The following is a 23,055-nucleotide window of genomic DNA, read 5'->3' as shown; positions in this document are numbered from 1 at the left end:
GATACCTTATTCTACACATTTCATTTCAGTCAGAGAGCTGGATTGCTGGCAAACACAGTATAGAGCAGGCATTACCATTCTAGAGAACATAGCTGCAGTATATTCTTAGCTGTAAACATTTCTTCATCTTTAATTAACCTAAGGGAGAGAGAATGAAGTGAAACCAGAGGAATTAAAAACTACTTATGTAAAACACTGAAAGGTTTGGAAAAAAAAGATATGGAGTGCTCCTTTGTCTTTATCAGGGACTGCAATTTCTGCGTGGGACTCAGAAAATATATTGAAACACTCGCTGCATGGCCAGCTTACATTAGAAAGAGAAATGATCAATGTAATAACATGAATTATGAATGGAGGAATCCATAAATGAAATGCATTAGCTTGAAGATGGCAAAAGCTGGTGTTAAATGCTGAAATTCCTGTAACAAGCATGCTTTCCTTCTTCTTCTTAAATCAGCATTATAAAAGAATTCACAGCAAAAATGTAAATTTGCTGTGCAAGCATTCTACACTAACGAAGTCCCAGCACAACAGTAAAGGTTTTGCAACCGATACCCTCTCATTGGGCACAACTTATGTTTTCAATACCTGAAAGCTATTTGCTAACAGGAAAGCATTACTAAAACTTATGATTACTAGGAAAGAGAAGTCAACAGACATGCAGCTTTTTTCTAATGCTAGGAGACATCCAGCATTCATCCTGAAACCTGACTCATTATACCAATTAAAACACAGATTCCAATGTGCAAGGAAGCTGAAAACTACCATGCTGCCTACCTAAAGAGTGGTAATTACACAACACTGTGACTGTCACCCATGAGACAATTTTTTGGGGTAGGAACTTAAAAATTGAATCCATCTGGAGTGTACTGTACAGTGAGGTCATATAACACAGGTCTGGTTATCCAATAACATGGCCCTTTTTTCAGATCATAAGGATCCCCAAATGTGAAGTTCTAATTCAGATCAGAGCGATACAGTGAGCACTCTAAAAGCCACCCTTTACATGACTCATATGCTCTCTGGAATTTATGCCAGTCACACACAGAATACTTGGTTAAGTTTAGGCATCTGTTTAATCATTGTTCCCTGTCTCAAAAAGTATTTTCAAGAGTTACTGCAGTTTCCATGGAGACTAAAGCAGAAGAGTTCTTACTATTTCTGTCTGTGAAAATCCCATCACATTCCAGCTGCCAAGTTTCTTATGAGAGCATGAAGGACTAAAAGTGGCAGTAATATCCATGTTACTGTCTATCACATGCCGTTAGTTATTTTAGAAATATATTTACCTTTGCATATGAGGAGAAGATTTTATAGTTCCATGTGCCTGATTAGATGGATGTAAATGGTTTAACCACTTACAACCACAATTCCAGAGCAAACACGTTATTTCAAGAAGTCCTTATTTTCTATTCTTTTTTCATCTCAGTGGTCTGAAAATACATGGACTACAGGTATCTAATGCACTTTTACTTCACAAGGAGGCTTTTAACACTGTCTTCTGTAACACCCTCACAGGTAAACTGATGCAGTCGGGTTGAGATAAGTGGACAGAGAGGCAGACTGAAAACTGCCTCAGCTATCCAGCTCACAGGCTTCTCATCAGCACCACAAAATCCACCTGGAGGCCACTCACTAGCTGTTGAACACAGAGCTTCACAGCGGGGACAATGCTCTTGAGCATCTTCGTTAATGACCTGCATGACAGGACAGAGAGCACCCTCAGCAAGTCTGCACGCAATGCAAAATGGGAAGAGCAGCTGGTACACCACAAGATGGGTGTGCTGTCATTCAGGGGGCCTCAACATGCTGCAGAAAGGGCCTGACAACAAACCCATGAAGTTCAGCAAAGGCAAATGCCAAATCCTGCACCTCAGAAGAAGTAAACCCAGGCACCAGGATGCGCTGGAGGCTGACCACTGGGAAAGCAGCTTGGCAGAGAAGGACATACATAGGTTGTCCTGACGGACACCACGCTGTCTACCAGCCAGCCATTTGTGCTTCTGGCACAGAAGACCAACAGCACCTGGAGCTGTGCTGGGGAGAGCATCGCTAGCGGGTTGAAGATGACGTTCCATCCCCTCTTCAGCCGTGATGAGATCACGCTCGGGGTCCTGAGTCTAGTTCTGGGTTCCACAGTGCAAGAAAGCCATGGATGTACTGGAGCAAGAGCACTGAAGGACCACAGAAATGATGTTGGGAATGAAGCATCTCACAGAAGAGGAGAAGCTGAGACAGATGGAGCTGTTTAGGCTTGATAAGAGAAGGCTCAGCAGGAATCTTATCCATACATATGAACATCTCATGGGCAAGAATAAAGAAGACAAAAAAGACAAACTCATCTCTGTGGTGCCCAGCAAAATGACAGAAAGCAATGGGCACAAACTGAAATAGAATAAATTCCACTTAAAACATCAGAAAACAACTATTTTACTGTCAGGGTTATCATCCACAGTTTGCCCAAGGAGACTATTGAGTGTCCATCCTTGGAGATAATTAATACCTGACTGGACATGGCCCTGAGGAACCTGCTCTGGTTGACCCTCCTTTGGACAGCAGACTTGACAGAGATGATCTCCAGAGATACCTTCCAGGCTCAAGTATGCCATGATTTCATGAATGCAAAGTGCAGAGAGACCAAAGGTTATGCTTACATATTTGCCCCTTGGAACTGAGGGCCCCAGTGGAGTTCTGCTTCTAAGAACGCCAGCATGAAGTTCTGGTAAGCAAAGTCAGCTGATGCAGCTATAAATTACATGGGGCTCGGCTGAGTGGCTGCAATAGACAACGACAGCTAGCACTGAGGTCAGACTTCTCTGTTCAAGTCACCTTCCTCAGATGCAAGCAGCTCTGAAACAGGCTGCAGGATGCTAGAAACTGCATTAAGAATGGCATTGCTGTGCTGTTCTGAACACATCCGTTCAGCTGTGACTGTATTAGGATGGGCCAGCAATCCTGATGGCATTCTGTGGCAATCTAATGGGACCTACTCAGCATGCTCCACAAAACTATGGCAGCTGGGTTCTTTTAGACCCTCCTATCTAGTGGAAGCATGTAAAGGATCTTCATCTTGCATTCAGGACCACAAAAGAAAGGAGAGGGTTTGAATTTCATTGACAAAGGCATATTTGCATATAAAAAAATAAGAAGCTTTTATAAAGAACAATCTAAAGCATCCAGCACTTAAAAAAAAAAAAGGAAAAGAAAAAGAAAAAGAAAAAAGAAAAACTCCGTCTTCCATACATTTAAAGAAACCATATGGAACAGCTGACCTGTGTCTTCTATAGTTTGACCTTTTGGTTCAAGGAATAATGACAAAGAAATGTGGCAACCATTTGGCCAGCAACAGAAGTAAAATCAAAAGTGTATAGACGAAAGTTCTGAGCACCATTACATACCAATTTAAATAAGCTCCAGGGGCTAGAGAGATTCCAGTCCAGGGTTATTCACTGTTTAGTGGAGGAAACAACCTTACCAGTTGACACAAACGAACCTTAAAACTTCTACAGACACAAGTTGTTTGATGGAATCTACTTACATAAGTGACGTGGGTATTACAGGTCACAGCTACCCACCTGAGAGCAGTTTAAAACAGCACTGTACCTGGCAACACTACTAGTTGAGCTTTTAATCTGAAAAAATTCAATCAAGAAAACATCAGAACAACCAACACTACTATAGACACACATTATTTGAAACAATACTAAACATCTACAGGTCTTCAAAGGTTTTGTTTCAGAGTTTTTCATTATTTTGTTAGATGATCTTTAAAAATACATGTTATATGGTATCATTTTCTCTTCATTGTATGTTAGTGCAGATCACAGTCTGCTGTCTAGGGTTTAAACAACATTAAAACTTCAGCTCTTTAAACACATTACAGAACTTCTGTTCTTTTCCTCTCCCTCTTCACACAATGGCACTGAGGCTGTTTACATCTCTATGCTCAGAATCTTCTAAGCACAAGTGAAAATTTCCAGTTCCAAAGCACCTACAATGTAATGAAGATCAGAAAGTAGAACTGCTAAAAAAAAAAAAAAACAGGAACACAGATATGACCAGTGGAACTGTCTAGCACTAATTTAAACACAGCACAGTAGAGGTAAACAGAGGTATACAGGAATTACGAAAAACAGTAGATTAATAGAACGTAAGTAATAGCCAGGATCATGGGTCACATATTTACTAGACGACAAGAAGCAGGGGGCTTTATATGTACATGGTAACTCATTTTAAAGAGAGTAGAAAGAATGGAAGTCAAGAGCTTGAAGAGCTTGGATATTGGGAAGATGAAGCACAGCAGTAAATAAAGCTAAACGGAGGAGCTTTAGAAACGGAGTTAAAGTTGAGTTTGGTGTCAAGACATCAAGTAGTAGGGAAAACTCAGGAAAGGTGTTTGTGTGGTTATATAAATACAGACATCAATAATTACTGTATTACACATCTTCTCCTCCCAAAGCAAAAAAATATCAGAATGAACAGAAAAAAGATGTATTAAACATAAAGACCAGTGTTTAGACAGTATCAACCTACATAAGACCAAATATGATTTCAGGGTAACCAGCCTTAAACTAAGAGGAAATGTTCTACAGTAAGTCTCAATCTACATTACTGGTGCAATACAATTATCCAGCACTAGGCTATGCAATTCCACTAAAACAAAGTACAGAGGGTCAGGTATCTTTAAAAGAAGCATGGTAGATAGGCAGATCAGTGAATAAGGTGCTATCTCTGTCTGTTAAAGGTGCTTGTTAATGCACAGCAATGGACACAATGACTGTGCAGGAATTTAGCCCGTTACAACGGCTCCTGCCCAGTACAAAAACCTCCACTACTCTACGCAGCTAGGTGAGTTGGGGATACCCTCTCCTTATGCCTTTGACAAACCCATATGTGCCGACACAAGTTCACAGTGTACATACAGCCCAAGACAAGGAAGCAAAAGGAGAAGAGAGAAGCCAGATAACACAAAGCACAGACAGGATGAGACTGGATGACACTCTGTAGATAAAGGAAGATGTGTTTACAGAGGATGACTACACATAAGACAAAGAGTTGTAATAAACTAAATAATGTCTAAAATCCCAATCCCACTCACCAGCCCTGCTGCAATGTTAAGTTTCCCATTAAAAAAAAAAAAAAGAGTAAATTTAAATTCCAAAGATAATAAAGACAAGTAGTTGACTAAGAAAAGCTGGGAGGCGCTGGGAGGCTCTGGGAGGCTCTGGGATGGTAAGAATTTTGTCACTGTCAAATGTTATTTCAGCGAAAATATATGTCAAGTTACTGTGTTTGTGGATCAATAGGATACTGAATTTACAGCTCCTTCCTGCTAGTATATTGCATCTCTCAGTTTGAGTGCCCTGAACAATGACTTAAATGCAGTAGCAAAGAGTCCAATCATATTTTACGTGCACACTAAGTTACATAAACATTTTCCAACTACCTCTTCTTGAAATTCCACATTCATTAATTTATTTTACATTCCTTAATTCCTCTGCTACACAAGATATCCAAAAGCACAAACATTTTACCTAAAAGTAACAGCAATAACCATGAACATACAATAAAATAAGCTTATTTTATTTATCTGAGGTTGAATGCCACTTCGCCAAGCAAGGACAGCTTGTCAAAGAACAGCACATTGGTTAAGTTTGAATTCTATGTCATTATTTTGAAAAGGCCTTCTCAGGCCTCCTACTTAATAGATTCCAAGAAGAATGTTTTTAGGTAGAACACCCTGTTAAAACAAAATATAATAAGATTTTAGATAATTTAGCACAGCAAACTGAGATCTCATTAAGAAAAAAATAGTAAAACACACACATATCTTCCCAACACAAAATTTCTGCAGATAAAATGAAACTGGAAGAGTGAGGTGATACAAACTCATATCAGAAACACAGTATGTATTTTCTTAATGGAAAACTAACTTTTAAGGAAAAGAATTATGTAAATAAAACTGTTTGTACATTATATAGATGGCATTTATATCTGCAATACATACAGGAGCATTAGTTTAGTTTAAAACTTGATTACCTGCTAACTTCAGAACTCAAGTAGCACAGCAGATGAATGGCCCAAAGCAAAGGTCCTGCATATGTTGCAAATGCTGTAAGGAAGATTGCTGGTATCTCCACATAGCTTTCTAGTCCCACAAACCCTGCTGAAACATCCACAGTAGCAATGCCATTTGAATTTCCCTGAAAACAGGAATAAAACCCAAAAGATTCAAATACGTTCAAAGAAACATTTATGATACATTAGAATATAATTAATTATTGTACCAGTTAAAGGCCTACTCTTTGAGACACTTTACAGTAAAGACATATTCTTTACATTCTTTACACTGGAATTTCAATACAGCGGCTAACCAAACAGGAGCTTCTGTTTAGGATTTACAGACTGCTTAGGACATGAACAGCATCTTTTGCTTGTCTTATTTTGTCAGCAAATACATATACCTCTTTAATACATTAAATCATAAAAACACATTAAAACAGGCAACTACACTTCCTGATTTCATCTAGTGACCAAAAAAAATAAATAAATTTTTCACCACACAAGGTTCAAAAACAAGACTTTAAGGCTGTGGCTGAAATTATACTGAGAAATAAATATTTCTTGTCGTTAGAGATAACGGGGCTCCAATTTAGAGCTGTAGTGGAACATGTACCAGCCCCCTCCCTGCCCACGACACAAGCTACTGCATGTAACTACATTAAGACTTGCAAATTCAGGGAGGTTCCTGCTTCCCAAGTCTCTTCACCACAACAGATTGCACTGAAATGGACAAAAAGCCTAGACAGCTTGAATCATCAATAAAAGGCATTTCAAGAAAAACTAGAAAGCGAAGTATCAAGAGTTAAGACTGGCATGCTTTATCTAGCTTTCTTTTTCAGTGACTAAGACACTAAATAACAAGGAATAACATAACACTGAAGGAAATGTCTTCCTCTGAAGATGCCCTATTATTTAGCTTTACTCAAATATATAAAGCAGCAAACACGCCCTGTGAATTAAGGCAGAATATTTCTTAGTATAGCAGGCCACAGTTAGATTTCCTCAGACTCAGTAGGTCAGTTTCCACATCACTGGTATTCCAGCAGCCGTCAAACTCTCCTTTCCTCTCTGCAGTATCCCAGAACAACCCAAATATAAGGGCCATCAACACCGACGGCCCCAGACACGGTCCTAGTGGAGTACATACTCAGTACATACTGAGGACATGGTAAGAGCAGAAAGGTCAGGTGCAGCACTTTGAAAGCTGTGCAGGGCGCTGCAGCTCAGCAAGCAAAAGCATGACAGGAACAGGTAGGGAGAGAACCTGTTCTCTTTTCCCCTAGTCATGGCACACAGCAACAGGTCTTTTCCTCCCCACTACTTATTTTCTCTCCCCTGTATGACGTGTGTAGAGGGAAAGCTGACAATCATGCTCATCTCATGAAGAGCTGTAAGGTGTCTTCATGCTATTTGCCCCACCTGCATGAACACAAGGTTGATCCACGGCTCCTCAGGACAACGTCTGAGGAGCATGTGGGAAGGAGCAAGAAGAAACAGTGTGTGGAAGTACATGTCACTGGTCTCAGTGCACAACAGGGCAAAAAATGTTCTCTCCTCTAGAAGCTGGAGAGGACAGAGGAAGGGACAGTACTCTCTCTCTTCCATCTCTTCCCACACTCCCTGTGGTTTCTTTTGCACAGGGCTCATCTCAGTTATCTCTGACTTTGAAGTGTTGTTGTAGGACAAGGAGAGCACTGTGAGAAATAGGCTACAGTATATGGATCATACAACAGCTGATTCGGAAGAGGCTTCTGGAGGTCATCTGCTCCAACCACCCCGCTAAAGCAGGGTCACCCAGCAGGTCGCCACGTCCACGCAGCTTTTGAAGATCTCCAAGGAGACTTCACAACCTCCCTGGGAAACCCATGCCAGTGCTCAGCACCCACACAGCACAGAAGTGCTTCCTGTGTTCAGAGGGAACTTTGTGTGTTCCAGCGTGTGCCCACTGCCTCTTGTCCTGGCACTGGGCACCACTGAAAAGAGCCTGGCTATATCCTCTTTGAACCATCCCTTCAAGTATTTACACACGCTGATGAGATCCCCTCTGAGCCAACGCTGAACAGTCTACACTCTCAGCCCTTCCTCATGTGAGAGATGCTCCAGTCCCTCAGGTATCTGATTTGGACTTTGTTGGACTTTGTTTGGACTTTTTTGGACTCTATCCAGCATGCCCAAGCCTCTCTTCTACTGGGGAGCCCAGAACTAGACACAGCAGTCCACCTGGGGTCTCACAAGTGCTGAGTAGATGGAAAGGATCACCTTCCTTGATCTGCCGGCAACACTTTGCCTAATGCAGCCCAGGACACCATTAGCTTTCTTTGTATAAAGGGCACACTGCTGGCTTATGTTCAACTTGGTGTCCACCAAGACCCCCAGGTCCTTTTCTGCAAAGCTGCCTTCCAGCTGGCTGACCCCCAGCATGTACTGGTGCTAGGCTTTGCACTTTACCTTGCTAAACTTCACAAGGTTCAAGAAGTACACACATACAACTCCTACCACACTGGATGTTAAGTGTTCAACCACTCCATTCTCACCAGGAGCTCACTGAGCCTCGTGGATGGCTCCTCAGGTACTACTGGAAGAGCCCCAATGAAGCATTTGTTCTTCATGGCAGGTATCTCTCAACAAGGCTAGTTCATATGTTCCACACAATATATAAATAACTGACAATTCAGAGTATCTGCTCTTATCTTATAGTACCACTGGAATATTTCAAACAGTGCCATAGCTTGTTGTTGTAACGGCAGAAAGTGACAGGACACAATTCAGTTTCACATAAAAGCATTCCATAGTAATCCATCATGATCTAAATCAAGGAGGCACAAATATAAAAACACTGGTTAGAGACACTAACAGAGAAGGAGGCCTCTACAGACATTAATGAAAACTATCGAAAACTCTCCCCAAAGTCGCAGTGATTTTTCTGGGAAATTTTCAGATACCACATCACTCATCACATATGAGCTACTAACTGCAGTACCTCAATGACTCTCACTGAACTGAGAAGTACAGTGGTGAAATACAAAAGTGACATGCTTCTGGCTAAAGTACCGATTTGACACAGCACACTGTTACTATACTTCCACTGAGCCTTTCCCACAACTTCCTAGTAACTATTAAAAAACACAGAATGAGAGGAATTTAATTACTTGAACCAAATAATTTGAAGTGGAAAAAATAAGTAATTGGAGCAGGTTGCCCAGAAAGGTTCTGCAACCTCCATTCTTGGATGTTTCAAGACCTAATCAGACAAAGCCCTGACCAACCTTGTCTGACCTCACAGCTGACTGTGCTCTGAGAATGGGATTCAACTACAGGCCTCCTGAGGTCCTCTCCAATGTAACTTATCCTATAACGCTTGGAAACCCAAGCAAGACAAGCTATAAACCACTTTATAATGTCTCCCATTCCATCTTTCTACCAAAAGGCAAGACCAATTAGACAGATTACGAAAAGATACAAGTCTGTGCTGTTCTCCTTCAGTGATAAAAAATAACTGGCCTATAAACAAGTCTCAAAGGTTTTAAAGACTGTATTTCCTTTCCCTTCTACTGCAGATATACTGTTCTAAGGATAGAAATAAAATAAATAAACACAAGACCAATAATGAAATATATTAATTTTTTCTTCATTTATGAGCTTTCATCCAAGGCAACTAACATATCTTAAGAAATATTTACAGCAACATATTTTTTTTGGAAGCTGCTACAGTTAAAGGAGACAACCAAGATTTATTTCTATTGTCACTGCATGTTGAAGAGCAAGGAGCAATGATGAAGATACAGGATGTTTCCACGAAGTAAGTGACAAGTTAAAAGATGTGAACAAGTCAGGGCTTAAAAGTAAACAATCAATCATTCAAGCTTGTTGACAAAATCATCAAATTTGCAATAATATCCAATATAAGTAACTAGGGGGCATACGTTTTGTATATTTGTCAAAACTGGAGTATTATTAACTTTGCTTCTCTTCATCAGCTTGCACAATACAATAAACAAGGCAATGATCCTAACTACTAAAACAAGGTAGTTCACATAAATAACATATGATCATGAGAACGTAAGATAATTCAGGCTGGAAGGGAACTCGAAAGTCATCTAGTACTACCTCCTGCTGAAAGCAAGTTCAGATACAAACGAAAAGACCTGGTTGCTCAGGACTTTATCCAGTCAGGATCTGGACACCTCCAAGGACAAAGACTGCACAACTTACCTAAGTAATTTTTTCCCATGCTTACTACTCACAATCTTGGTAATGGGCCAGGAAAAAAAGTGTGTCATGTAAGCAAGTCCCATGTAAGTTGCGAGTTTAATAAATTAGCCTTTTACGTTCACATTGTCAGAGACCTGGAGGGGCCAGCTGCTCTGCAAAGGAACATAAGCTGGGAAAACAAGCCAGGTGAGAGCAGTGAATTCACCAGCAAAGAGTCAGATTGGCAAGCAGTAAGTCTGGGTCAGGACTGGATCTGGATATAGTGAACAGGGTCAGATGCAGTCCATTGATCAGCCAGCAAATCCATAGTGACAAGACAGACACAAGAACAGGCCAGGAAGCTCAAACAAGAGGTTCAGGTCCAGGTCAGGACTGAGATGGAACACAGACATATCTGCTTACACAGCTGTGACATAGCACTGACAGGAGTCAACAGTAAAGCATCACATTAAAAGCAGCTCCCAAAGGAAAGAAGGGACAGGCCCTTGCTTCTAGCTTTTCTCACAACAGTTCCCCTTAGCACAGATGACTTTGAACTCCACTAAAGTGAACTCTTAGACAGGAGATGCACTCAGGGTCCTGACACAGTTAAGGTGCAGTATGAAAAAACAAGTGTAAGCTCAAAGCATATGTTTTCAAATACTTTTTTTTCTATTGCTATTCAAGATCAAAATACTAGCTTTCACACTCAGCAATGTGATCTTTTTCACCCCCTTTCTTGAACTATACTGACTGATTAATGAAAAAAAAATCTGTTCCTCTGAACTTTGCTTATACTGTACACTTATGATTTTCATTGCAATTGCTCCATAAAGTCTTTAAAGACCCTATAATATTTTTCAAAAGAATTCTGCCTCATTCATTAAATATGCTATCCTGAAAAAAGCTATTTTTACTCACTATCCTATTCAAAAGGCCATCACTTACATTCCATACTTGGTGAGACAGAGTTCCTGCTTTTCTCATTACATATCATCTTGTCTACCAAGATTTAATAAAGACTCAGAAACATGGACAAGAAATCTCATTCTCCTTATAATCACACCAGGACATGTGCAAAAAGTAGTTCTCCAAATTTCTCTCCTATTTCCAGATGGAAGGGTTTTATATTTAGTTTATATTTCCCTTTTCCTGCCTCATTTAGCTAGCACAGTTTAAATTTAGTATCCAATCTGATCAACACCAACAGCAACTTTCAGTGTTTTTCAATTCCTGTATTTCAACCATAAATGTACTAACATTTTTGTATGCTACATTAGATCTTTATGTCTGCCTGGAAATTAAAAATCTAGCACCACACTGAACCCAGACAGTTTAATAGTGGTAGTTCTTGTAATCACAAAATCTGAGGAAAGAAAATGAGAGAAGACACTTAATTCTGTGCCAGCAGTGGACATCATACCTACATAACACAGTTCTGCTTCCTTCCCATCTCTTCCCCAGCATCCAAGCATAGATATTGATCAGTACAGAGGTGGCAAATGAATGATTTGCTTGTACCAAGGCAGGCTGATCACAGATCAATACTGAAGCTGAGAACTGGAGAGACTTCTCTTGCAGGAACAGCCCTGTTGTACTTCCTTAGTGCTTATTTTCGAGAATTATTCTATGTCTGAAAAATTATTCTCTGTTTGAAACACAACCCTTTCCTAAGTCAGTCAAAATCTAAGACCTTAGTGTTGATGGTACGGCCAAGACAGGCAGTTGCTAAAACTGGAACACCTGCAGTTTGCTTAACATGAACAGAGTATCTTCACTGGAAGTGTAGAAAGGAAGGGAACTAACTGAAAGCTGTCACCAAACATAGTTCTTTCTTTTTCCCTAAAAAGTTAATGAAAAAGATTAAGTGCTTACAGGAACAAAAAAGTAATAAAAAAAAAAAGTCTGCTACTAAAACAGAAAGCTACATCAAGAAAAGCATAGGCACTTTCAGAGTTATGCCTTTCATCATTCAGGTAAGAAAGAGCTGGGAAGTGTACATAACAACCCACCCACAGCTTCTCTTGAGGCCTCTCATCCAAGGTACTCTTTAGATATACCTCAACAGCTAAAGATGAGCTGTGAGTAAACAGGGAAACCTGCATGGAAATGAAGAGAGAGTCTTTGTAATGCATACCTGAAAGGGAGAATGTAACTTTAAGTGTTTTGGGGTAAGTGTTGCTGAGAGGCATGTTAGACCCTTTTCAGATTAGGTGTACAAAATTGCATAGAAATCCATGCATGTTCATCTGTTGTTTATCTGGTTGGGCCCTGATTCTGCAGTTTAGTGATAGCCAATTAATTAAGTGCTGTTAACAGATGACTGACAGCTAATTATTTGTCACTAATATAACAACAAAAAACTTCAATCCTGATTTTAAGCTAAACTGACCAATTTTTCCTTGCAACAGGTAGTTTCTGCTCTGGACTCTAAACTCAAAGGAAAGGGAAAGAGAAATTTAAACATATCTAAGAAAAAATAGTTAATGAAGAAGTGGGTTTTCTCTGTTGTCAGGTTTTTAATTTTTCCTGATAGTGCAGATCAGAATACTACGTAACAAGCAAACTTCCCCTATCCAAACTGTTGGAAGAAGTTTCTTCCATCCCTGGAGCTGCAGCCCAAGACGAGAAAGCTTGTTCTCAACAAACTGGGAGCTACTTACCAACTGAAGAAAAAGCTTTGACTAGATTTTGAGGGATGTTTGTAGCCTCTGTAATTTTATGAGCTACCATCACTTCTGTTCTGCTTTTCTACGGTAATAGTTTGCACATCAAATAACTGCCTTCAACTGTGAAGGTGCAAAAAAAAAACCCACCTTTTAGCCTTGTATGATTCAGTTTGTTCCTTCCCGTAGCTGCAGAATGGTTTCTTCACCAGAGAATAAATGAACCAAGCTAACAACTGAAGAGGATTATTTTGGTCAAACACTTCATCTCCATCGTATAAAGGTAATCTAATGTAAATGTAAGTACAGCACTTTTTAAAGATAACTGAAAACTTGCTCTGAAAGAGTGAGGGAGAAGAATTCCACCTACCTTGAATTTTAAAACACTTTTTTCCTTAGCAGAACTGATTTCTCTATTTTCAAAATATCTCTAGGATTATAAAGGCCATAATAAAAACAGTTCTTTGTAAAAAGATCTCCTGTTCTATTCCAATTCACTTGTCATTTCATTATGTCTTGGACATACTGAAAAGGTAAGTACACACTTTGGTTTTCTGAGTAGACAACAAAAAAGTCTGCAAGATACTGCTGGCAAGATCTTCTGACATGGGTATATTTTTAAAGGGCTAAAGAGAATAGGAATTAATAAAAAAATTGCTAAGCAGTTGTTAAGCTCAGAAGAACCTCTTCAGAGCTGGAGTTTACAGACAAGTGATTGGACACAAGGTAGCTCCTTGTCTGTATTTGCTCTTTTCATATAGTGAACTTAATAATAAACCAGCCTGGGAAAGAAAACAGGGTGGGGGGTGAGGGCGGGAAGCTTTGCTCTGCCTCTACGCGAAGCTTTGAGAATTAACTATCACCTTTCGTTCTCCAGATCTTGAGTGACAGGGGATACACAAGAACAGTCAAGCAACAGGAATCACAACAAAGCAATAGAGAACTACACCCTTCTGAGCTCTGGATGCTGTGATTCAGCAGCATCACTTGTACACAGAGGCTCCTTCATCAAAGCCAATTTTTAAAATATCCTTAAGTTTGCTGAAATCTGTATCACACCAGATGCTACTACTCCCAAAGAAAAAACATCCAGTAGAAATGTCAAAGTTGCCAAGAGGGTGGTAGGCTGTGGGGGGAAGCCTTGCAAGTTCAAGATATCCAACACTACAACATGCAGCTAATTAAAGTGGAAGTCACTTTTTCCAGTCTTCCAAAAACTATTAAGCTCCCCAACTGCAATGGTCGTAGAAAGTGAAAAGAAAAGAAAAACAGACACTAGGGTAAGAAGAAAAATCTTAAAAACATATTTACATCTTCTCAATGACACCAGTATAAAATCAATTAAAAAAAAAAAAAAAAAGCTTCGTAACACCCCATAACACCCTCACAAGCGAACTGAAACTGATGCAGTCGGGTTGAGATAAGTGGACAGAGAGGCAGACTGAAAACTGCCTCAGCTATCCAGCTCACAGGCTTCTCATCAGCACCACAAAATCCACCTGGAGGCCACTCACTAGCTGTTGAACACAGAGCTTCACAGCGGGGACAATGCTCTTGAGCATCTTCGTTAATGACCTGCATGACAGGACAGAGAGCACCCTCAGCAAGTCTGCACGCAATGCAAAATGGGAAGAGCAGCTGGTACACCACAAGATGGGTGTGCTGTCATTCAGGGGGCCTCAACATGCTGCAGAAAGGGCCTGACAACAAACCCATGAAGTTCAGCAAAGGCAAATGCCAAATCCTGCACCTCAGAAGTAAACCCAGGCACCAGGATGCGCTGGAGGCTGACCACTGGGAAAGCAGCTTGGCAGAGAAGGACATACATAGGTTGTCCTGACGGACACCACGCTGTCTACCAGCCAGCCATTTGTGCTTCTGGCACAGAAGACCAACAGCACCTGGGGCTGTGCTGGGGAGAGCATCGCTAGCTGGTTGAAGATGACGTTCCATCCCCTCTTCAGCTGTGATGAGATCACGCTCGGGGTCCTGAGTCTAGTTCTGGGTTCCACAGTGCAAGAAAGCCATGGATGTACTGGAGCAAGAGCACTGAAGGACCACAGAAATGATGTTGGGAATGAAGCATCTGTCATACAAACATTATCTGAAAGAGCTGGGTCTGTTTACTTTTGCAAAGAGAAAGCTAAGCAAGGATCATAACAGTGTCTATAAATACCTGATGAGGGGGAGTAAAGAAGGTGTAGCCAGACTCTTCTCAGTACAGCCTGCTGAAAGGATGAAAGGCGATGGGCACAAATTGAAATGTAAGTTGTTACATTTAAATATCAGAAAAAGCTTTTTTACTGGTTAAGGTGTTCATACAGTGGGAGACATTGCCCAGAGAGGTTGTAGAGCCTCCAACCTTGCAAGTATTTAAAATCAGACTGGACACTGCCCTGCACAACCTAATCTGGTTGACTAACAGAGGTTGGACTGAATGATAACTAGAGGTGCCTTCCAGCCTCAGCTATTCCGTGACTTGGTGGTTCTGTGAAATTCTCAGCCAACTCCACCAAGAATTCATCATCACTGAAAACAGATGCTTTGTGAAAACATTCAGATAATTCTTTATTAGTCTCTTTTCTGCAAGCAAGATTTTCTTGTCAGCCTACCCACTATTACACTTCTGGCAGCCAATTTTGCTCAGTACCTTAGCATGCAGAGGGTTCTGCCTTCAGCCTTTTTCTGACCCCACTAAGGCCTGCTCTCAAAAGGAGAGCAAAAGGAGAGCAAAAAATCAGAGTTGGCTGTCTGAACTGTAACATTCAACACATACAAAACCTATTCAACCAAAAAATGTTACCTCCTCAGAGGAGGAGGCATGAGGAAAACTGGGTAGGAAGGGGTGAATCATGATGATCATATGCCCATCAGCAATTCTCTGTCCTGAGATGCACTCTCAGCAAAGTGAAGCCAATCCTCAAACAGTACTAACAGGATCAGAAACCATTTAAGGTACCCTCAGCTTGACCACGGTTTAACATCCATGCCTCACAATTAAAGCCCGTACAGGCTGTACCTTGAAATTTTGCAGAAAATCAAAAAGCCTCTCCTCACAATCCAGAACCTAACAACCTGATTCCCGACAAATGCTTTTTTGAGATAGTTTGCTACACTACGTTTCCAACACTATTAGAAGTGGAAAGAACCTCTCCAGCTTTGATGAAAAGAAAAGATTTTGTTGAACTGCAACCTTATATGTGATGAACAATGTTGCTGAAATTAGTAAGACTCCTCAGGAAAGATGGTACCATTCCTTAAAATAAGAATGTCAGTTAGTTTTGATTCTCATAAAGATATATTATTTTGTCACAGAGCTTCGCTTCAGTCTTAAACTGTATATAGACCTATTGTTATGTTACCAAATGTTTTGGAAGCCTCAAGAATCAAGCACAAAAATGCATGTGCCTGTTACTGGTATTAAACAACTCAGCTCATATTTTTCAATTTACTATCACCGTAGTGGTGGTTAGGTAGTCCACAAACAGACCAAACTTCCATAGTATAGGTCTCTGATACTCTTGACAGTTGTGGAAGTCTGCATTGAGGCTAGCAAGTTATCAAGGTATGTATCTTTCCCTGATTCTGAGATAGAAATGTTAATAATATACTTAGAAACAAAATACTTCCGAGAACTCAGTGAACTCTCTCCCACTACAAGGTTTAGTTGGCACTTCACTTACCATGAACAACATTTCATCAAAAAACTATTCCCCCTCCCAGCCCCATAGTAGGGAGAATATTTAGCTTACCTGAAAATAGAAGAAAGCTTGGCCAAACCAGTAGTGCATGATAGTAATCTGTGCTGCATCAAATTTCAGAGGTCTCCAGATATATTTTGTCATCATTGTCTGAATCAGCAGACAAAACACCAACACTGGCAAATTGTGAGGTCTAAATAGAAGGGCTGCTAGTAGAACCAATCCACTGTACACTTCCCATAATCCTGTACTCTTCACGCTGGAGTCTGCAGAAATAACCTGCGACTTTAGTAAATCTTTAGTGCCAGTGAAGACTATGCCAAGAACAAAGACATAAACAAAACGAGCTTCAGTAATCCCCCTAAAGAAGAAATAAAATAGAATATATACATGTATATGTGAATAAGCAAATAAAACGGAAAGATAAGCTACTACTATCTACTTCACAGGTCAAAAAAAAATCTTTTTCAAAAGAGGTGCAAAACCTCTCTTAAGTCCTGCCAAATAGGCCAAATTCTAAGGTTAGTACTGGACATTTTTATAAGAGGGCTTTCTCAATTATGAAAACTCTAAAACTAGTTCACATTTAAATAACAACACCTCCAAAGCAACTTTAAGAAAAACAGATTGAGCTAAAAAACTAAACAAACCTAAAATATAAAAATAAATGTCAATTAATGCAACCAAAATAAATTCACATTATTACTATTCAAGGTCTAGATCCATAAATACATTCATGTAATTATTCCATTTATATAACATAATGAACTTCCCCCAAAATATTCTTTAGGGTAACATGGAATGTTTATGTCAAGAAATAAAATGATTTAAAAACGATTATTCTTTTAAGCTGTTCAGTGATTTTTCAGAACTCATTAACATAAACAGATATGTCATTTTAGCCAATCAAAACAGACTAAAAAAACAAACAGCAATAGCATTTGAAGATCCTTATTTCAGTCTGCATTCCTCAGATATTTTCTCACCTTACACAGTTGCAAACGTAAACTACAAATCAGCACATTTTCTCCTTGAAATCACATACATTTTTCAAATCCCAAAACAAAATGAATGCTCTAAAGTGTAATTAGTATCTACTGCTGTTCATTGCAACCATAAATTGATTTGCCTCTCCATTTCCTGTGGAAGTCAGCTTTTGGAGAAAGCACAGTATCTCATCCAAAAAGCTGACAAAGACAAGGGCCAGTAGGCTTTAAAATTATATTCTAAAAGAATATATTATTTTTCCCACTACTCTAAAAGAGCAAAGCCCAAGGCACAAAGAAAAATAAGTGTATATATATCCATAGAATTTTTAATATATATATGTATATCTTAATCTTGGAAAAGACAAGAAAATACACATTATCCACACATCTTATCCACAATTTATAATACATTATCTCCTCAGGGAATTTTAGTCCCTTTATACATGAATGGTGAATGAACATGTTCTCCTGCAAAGGTAAGACAATTCATCCAGAAGTGATGATTCCTGAGTCTCTTAGACTTAAAAAAAATATATGGAGAATTAGACCATAACACTAAAAACAGTAAGAGTACAGTTACACTTGGTGTAACTGGTATAACTATCTGGCCACAGAAATCATTGCTAGGTAAAATTTCCAAAATTTCTCCTTTTAAGTTTATATAACCTTTCAACCTTTAGAAGGTCAACTTCCTTCTTTAACAATTACCAACAAAAGAACTTGAATTCAATCTTTCTTTTCCATATCGGTGAAAGAGAACCAAAAAGCAAGAGAGAAAATAATAGTATTTTGTTCCCTGAAGTAGCAAGCCTTTTAAATTCTTTTGTAAAGCACAGAGACTTGTTTCTTCATGGAACAAAACAGTAAAGATCACAGAGTTCCTGTGTTTCTGGCTCATGCGGAAATTAAGTGCCCTATTTCAATATCTCTAATAATTCTGATGTAATTATTACCAATAAGTATTCAAATACATTCATGCAATGTTGGAGAGAGACTATCAGGAAGTACAGCAATAGGACAAGGGGTAACAGTTGCAGATTTAGATTAGACATAAGGAAGAAATTCTTTATTGTGAAGGTGGTGAAACACTGGCACAGGCTGCCCAGAGAAGCTGTGGATGCCCCAACCCTGGAGGTGTTCAAGGCCTGGTTGGATGGGGCTTTGGGCAACCTGGTCTGGTGGGAGGTGTCCCTGCCCATGGCAAGGGGGGGTCGAATTAGATGGTCTGTAAGGTCCCTTCCAACCCAAACTATTCTATGGTTCTGTGAACTTAGAAGTAAAATTTTGGGAAACAGCTTTGGATATTTGTCATTATTAAAACAGTTAAGTGAAAACTGAGATTAATGGGTTCGTGGAAATTCAAACTAAAAAAGAACAGTTTCTCAGCAAAAGCACTTACTTTGTTTGTGTCAGCATGGTATATCCTCATCTTGTTCACAGCACAAACTATCATTACATAAAAGAGCTCAGAAAAATTGAAGGCCAAATTACTTCCTTGCATTTTTTATTTTAGAGGTTATTTTAGTGAGAGCCACAGAGGAAGGGACACTCTTCAATTTTCTCTTCTCATCCAGCTCCCAACAGCTGTCACATTCAGAGATAACACTTGTTTTCAGTAAAGGGGAGAGGGAGAGTTTCAGAGCAGAGATTCTCTGTCTTAAATAAACAAGCATTGCCCATGCGGTAGCTATGTACAGCCTTTTTTTGTCTTAGACAAAGGTACCTGTACTTTGCACCTGGATCTAGCTCCACTTTATATCATGAATATGCTAAGATACCTCCAGACACATATAAAGGACAGTCCTGGTTTCATTCCTGATGGCATTTTAAGTAGACTTTTACCATTTATCACCTCAGCCGTCTAATCATGGTGAGCTAGAACCACTATATTGACACATCAGCTAACATCTGAAATCTGCTAACTTGTCTACCATCCTTTTTGGCATGCTGTACTGAGACCCTTGCTGAAGACACTGTGTCTGAAGAGTTAGTCATTTTGGAGAAACCCTGCCTGCTCTATTAGGCCTTTTACTTTGGGTTTAAGAAGCCCCTGTGTTAGCATGAGTTGCTGCTGTAAGAGACTGGGATCCCTGTTACGGCCTGTGCTGTGTGCTGTTGGGTGTTACCACAGTGATAACACTCCAGCCTGTCAGGAGATGACACAGGTTTTTTTATTTTATGCAAGATAAACAGCACCACAGCATGGGAGGAGATGGGACCTGCATGGCGTATCGTGAAAATTCTGCTGCTCCATGAAAGAAGTGTTCCCAACACCTGAAGAGACCTCAGGCTTGCTTATCTAAATTCCACTTTTTAGTCTACTTTATTAAAGCAGCGACTTAATTACACCATTTGTTGTTGGATCTTTCTTGTTGAGGAACAGGAAAAGTCCAACACTGCAATTCTTAGGACAAGCACAGAACACATGCCATCAACAGAGGTAGGAACCTGACTTTGCTAGCCCTGTGAGCTTTTATTCAACAGTTTATGCAGTGGGTCTAAAGGGTATAACTCACTGGGTAGGGAACATCAAGTATTAATAAAAACACACAAGAAGGATTTTTCAGGCTGCTTAAAAGTGCACAAAATGCACCAGCTAGTATACAAAAATCCAAAAATGCGAAGTGTCTTTAGTAGTACCAGGGTTGCACAGTGAATGCCACAACACTTGGCCAATTTTTCAAGTAAGATCATGTGGCACTTAGCGTCTTGGAATATCCAGTTCTACTTCTTAAGCCGTACATGACAAGTGTCTGGAGTCTTGTAGGGTATCTGTACTCACTCACATAAGCACAAAGATATTTCAATTTAAAAATAATAATAATAATAATAAATTGCTCCCAGATAAACAGCCACTTAATTTCAAGCTGAGCTTTAAGTATAAGACCACTATACTTGACAATAAAGCTTGTTCTTTAAAGCTTTGTTTCAAGAATTTTGAGAGTAACTTCCAAATAACTATATAATCAGAGATATATAAACGTCTGACATAATTTAAGCAAATCATCATATTCACCATTTGTTTAAGGTGGAATAATAGAAAAACCCTTTATCTTTCTTCTTGTAATTAAAATCAATACGCTGACTACAGAATGAATAAGTTCTCAATAAAGGCTTTTGTCTTAAATACTCCACTTATTTCTCTAATTGCATTTCATTTGTAGCTCAATTGCTATACTTAATGTTCTGTCCCACACTGTAGGTGTGTTTTTTTTTTTTTTCTTTTATTGCAAGGATATTATTCTTCTCCAAAGACTTTACTCAAACACAAACAAAACCAGAGGTTGCACCCAGAAATCAGACATGCTTCCAGAAACACTTTCAAACACAGAGCCAAATCTTGCAGACTAAGAAAAGATTAGCATTACTTTTGCGTCCAGCAAAAGCAACACACAATGTTAACACTGGTATAGAACTAGAATTATCTTCAATATTTGGAAAGATGGGACATATGTAAATACATCCGGATATATACACATGTAAATATAGTTTATAAAAATATCTTGTTAGGAAATCTGATCTTCTATATGTCCTAAGATCTTTTCCTGCAAGTCTTTTTCACATCTTGTGAAACTCTGGTCCCCAGTTAAGAAGCTCCAAAAGAAACCACCTCTACCCAATTTAAAATGAGTGTGAGAGAAAGTTTAATTCCATCCATAAGACAACTGTTCTATGACTTCTCTTCTATTATTCCTTCTCCTCCTCATTGAATGCTCTACCTAATTCTGGAAGTTTCCCACAGCTTTGACATACCAGAAAACTTGAAGCTTGCAGAGCCAGGTACAATGCAATGATAAAAAGTATTATGAGAAAACTAAAGCCACTTAGCTATGTTCCAAAAGTAGTCACTGCTAAAAATGCTAATAGATTCCTCACAGCTACAGCAACTACTTCTGTAAGATATCTACCATCCACATAAAAATCCTTAGTATATATTGTGCAGCACAGCCTAGGTCTTATGAAGGATTTTGTTACATCTTGAAAAGCCACACACTACAGAACACTCAACTGCAAAAGGAAGATACAGAAAACCAACTCTCCCAATTACTGTATAAGTATTTTTCAAAGCTATGAAATAGCTAAATGAATTTGGCATACTCTCTGCTAAATGTGGCAAATCCACCTAAAACAAGAAGAGATGGTGTGTTTGGAGTTTCTTTATAGTAAAAATACTGACAATGACTATTGGATTTTCTTCAGATTAGTTCTTATCTGACAGATTCCTAATTTGACAGTTGCATGACACTTCATGAGGTTCAAAATTATGCACACTCCACAAAAACTGAGTGCTTACCATCTAAAAAACAGTTTTATTCATAAGAATCTGATTCCAGCCTAGACATAACATCCTTTTTCACCCTGATATTGAAAGTGTTAACAATTTTCTAGAAATAGATTTACATATCTGCTGATTAACTTACTTTGAAATATCTTTGCTGTCATGTTGCCATGGAAATACAACATTTCCAATGGCTGCCCGGTAACTGTAGACTCCCAGGAGCCCAAGTGCCATAGCAATTTTTGAAACCAGGGAACATCTTCTTTGAACCAGAAAGAAGATCATAACTAGGGAAACTGCAGCCAAGAAGGAGAGTTCAGACTTATGTTCAGAACTGGAGAAAACAAACAAACAAACAAAAAAAAACAGACAAAAAAACTTCAAACTACTGCAATTACTGATAAACACATTTGACAAAGCCTTAGCTAAAGCACTGTATTTCCAAATTAATCACTGCACTGACACCTGTTATAAACTTTCCAAGAGGTATGGTAAAATATTTTAGTAGTTTCAAAAAAATGTTGTTATTAATGAGGTTTTATATTCAAGTATGCATGCTTAAAGTGTAATTATTGTTCTGCCACATGATAGCTATTCTCTTAATTATATAAAAACTGAGCTGCTTATTGCATAAAGGAAAAGGGTCCAAGGCTTTTAAACTAGGATTTTGTTACACATTTTGAAAAAGCACATTTTGCTTATACCATATGATTTCATTTTCTAGGAGAAGGCATAGAATATTTTTGCATTACGAACATTTTGAATTCGAACTACTTTCCCTTTATAAATAACCGCACATGTATTTGTTTAATTTTCAACATGCAAAATACTGCCTAGCCAGAATGACCAGAAATATATAGCTTAAAACATACACACAGATAAATACACTAGCACAATATGATTTTTATACAACATCACCTTGTAGTGAATCAATACATTCAAGTGATAGAAACTGAGAATTTGCATCATGGCCAAGAGTACAGATACAGTGTGCTCCCCCTCATCCTAAGTATATAACGGTCATTACAGAACCAAGAGCATTTCATTAAGCACGTTGCCAAAAGCTGTGTATTTAAATCTACAGTGATATCACTTAGTACTGCAAAATTTAAGGGGGTCAGGTAAAGATCTGCACTTAATCCCTACTATAGTTAGCTACGTAATTT

At 39.1% G+C, this 23,055-nt stretch overlaps 1 protein-coding gene across 4 annotated transcripts in view; it reads right to left on the bottom strand.

Annotated features, from left to right (window-relative positions):
• The window catches only part of PIGG (phosphatidylinositol glycan anchor biosynthesis class G), an 88,402-nt gene that overhangs the window by 26,094 nt on the left and 39,253 nt on the right, over window positions 1–23,055 (bottom strand). For 2 of the 4 annotated variants that reach the window (XM_035564242.2, XM_050716525.1), the window contains exons 10-12: window positions 22,032–22,223; window positions 16,673–16,982; window positions 6,040–6,203 (exon numbers count right to left, since the gene is read on the bottom strand). The exons of 1 other annotated variant lie outside the window; for it this stretch is intronic. In XM_035564242.2, the coding sequence (XP_035420135.1) occupies window positions 6,040–6,203; window positions 16,673–16,982; window positions 22,032–22,223 (666 nt within the window). The remainder of the gene's footprint in view (window positions 1–6,039; window positions 6,204–16,672; window positions 16,983–22,031; window positions 22,224–23,055) is intronic. One more of the 4 variants, XM_035564245.2, reaches the window with a different exon arrangement.

Source organism: Cygnus atratus, chromosome Z (assembly GCF_013377495.2).
Source record: "Cygnus atratus isolate AKBS03 ecotype Queensland, Australia chromosome Z, CAtr_DNAZoo_HiC_assembly, whole genome shotgun sequence".
Classification (NCBI taxonomy): domain Eukaryota; kingdom Metazoa; phylum Chordata; class Aves; order Anseriformes; family Anatidae; genus Cygnus; species Cygnus atratus.
The sequence above is the reverse complement of the archived record's forward strand: the minus strand, read 5'-3'. Positions and strand labels throughout refer to the sequence as shown.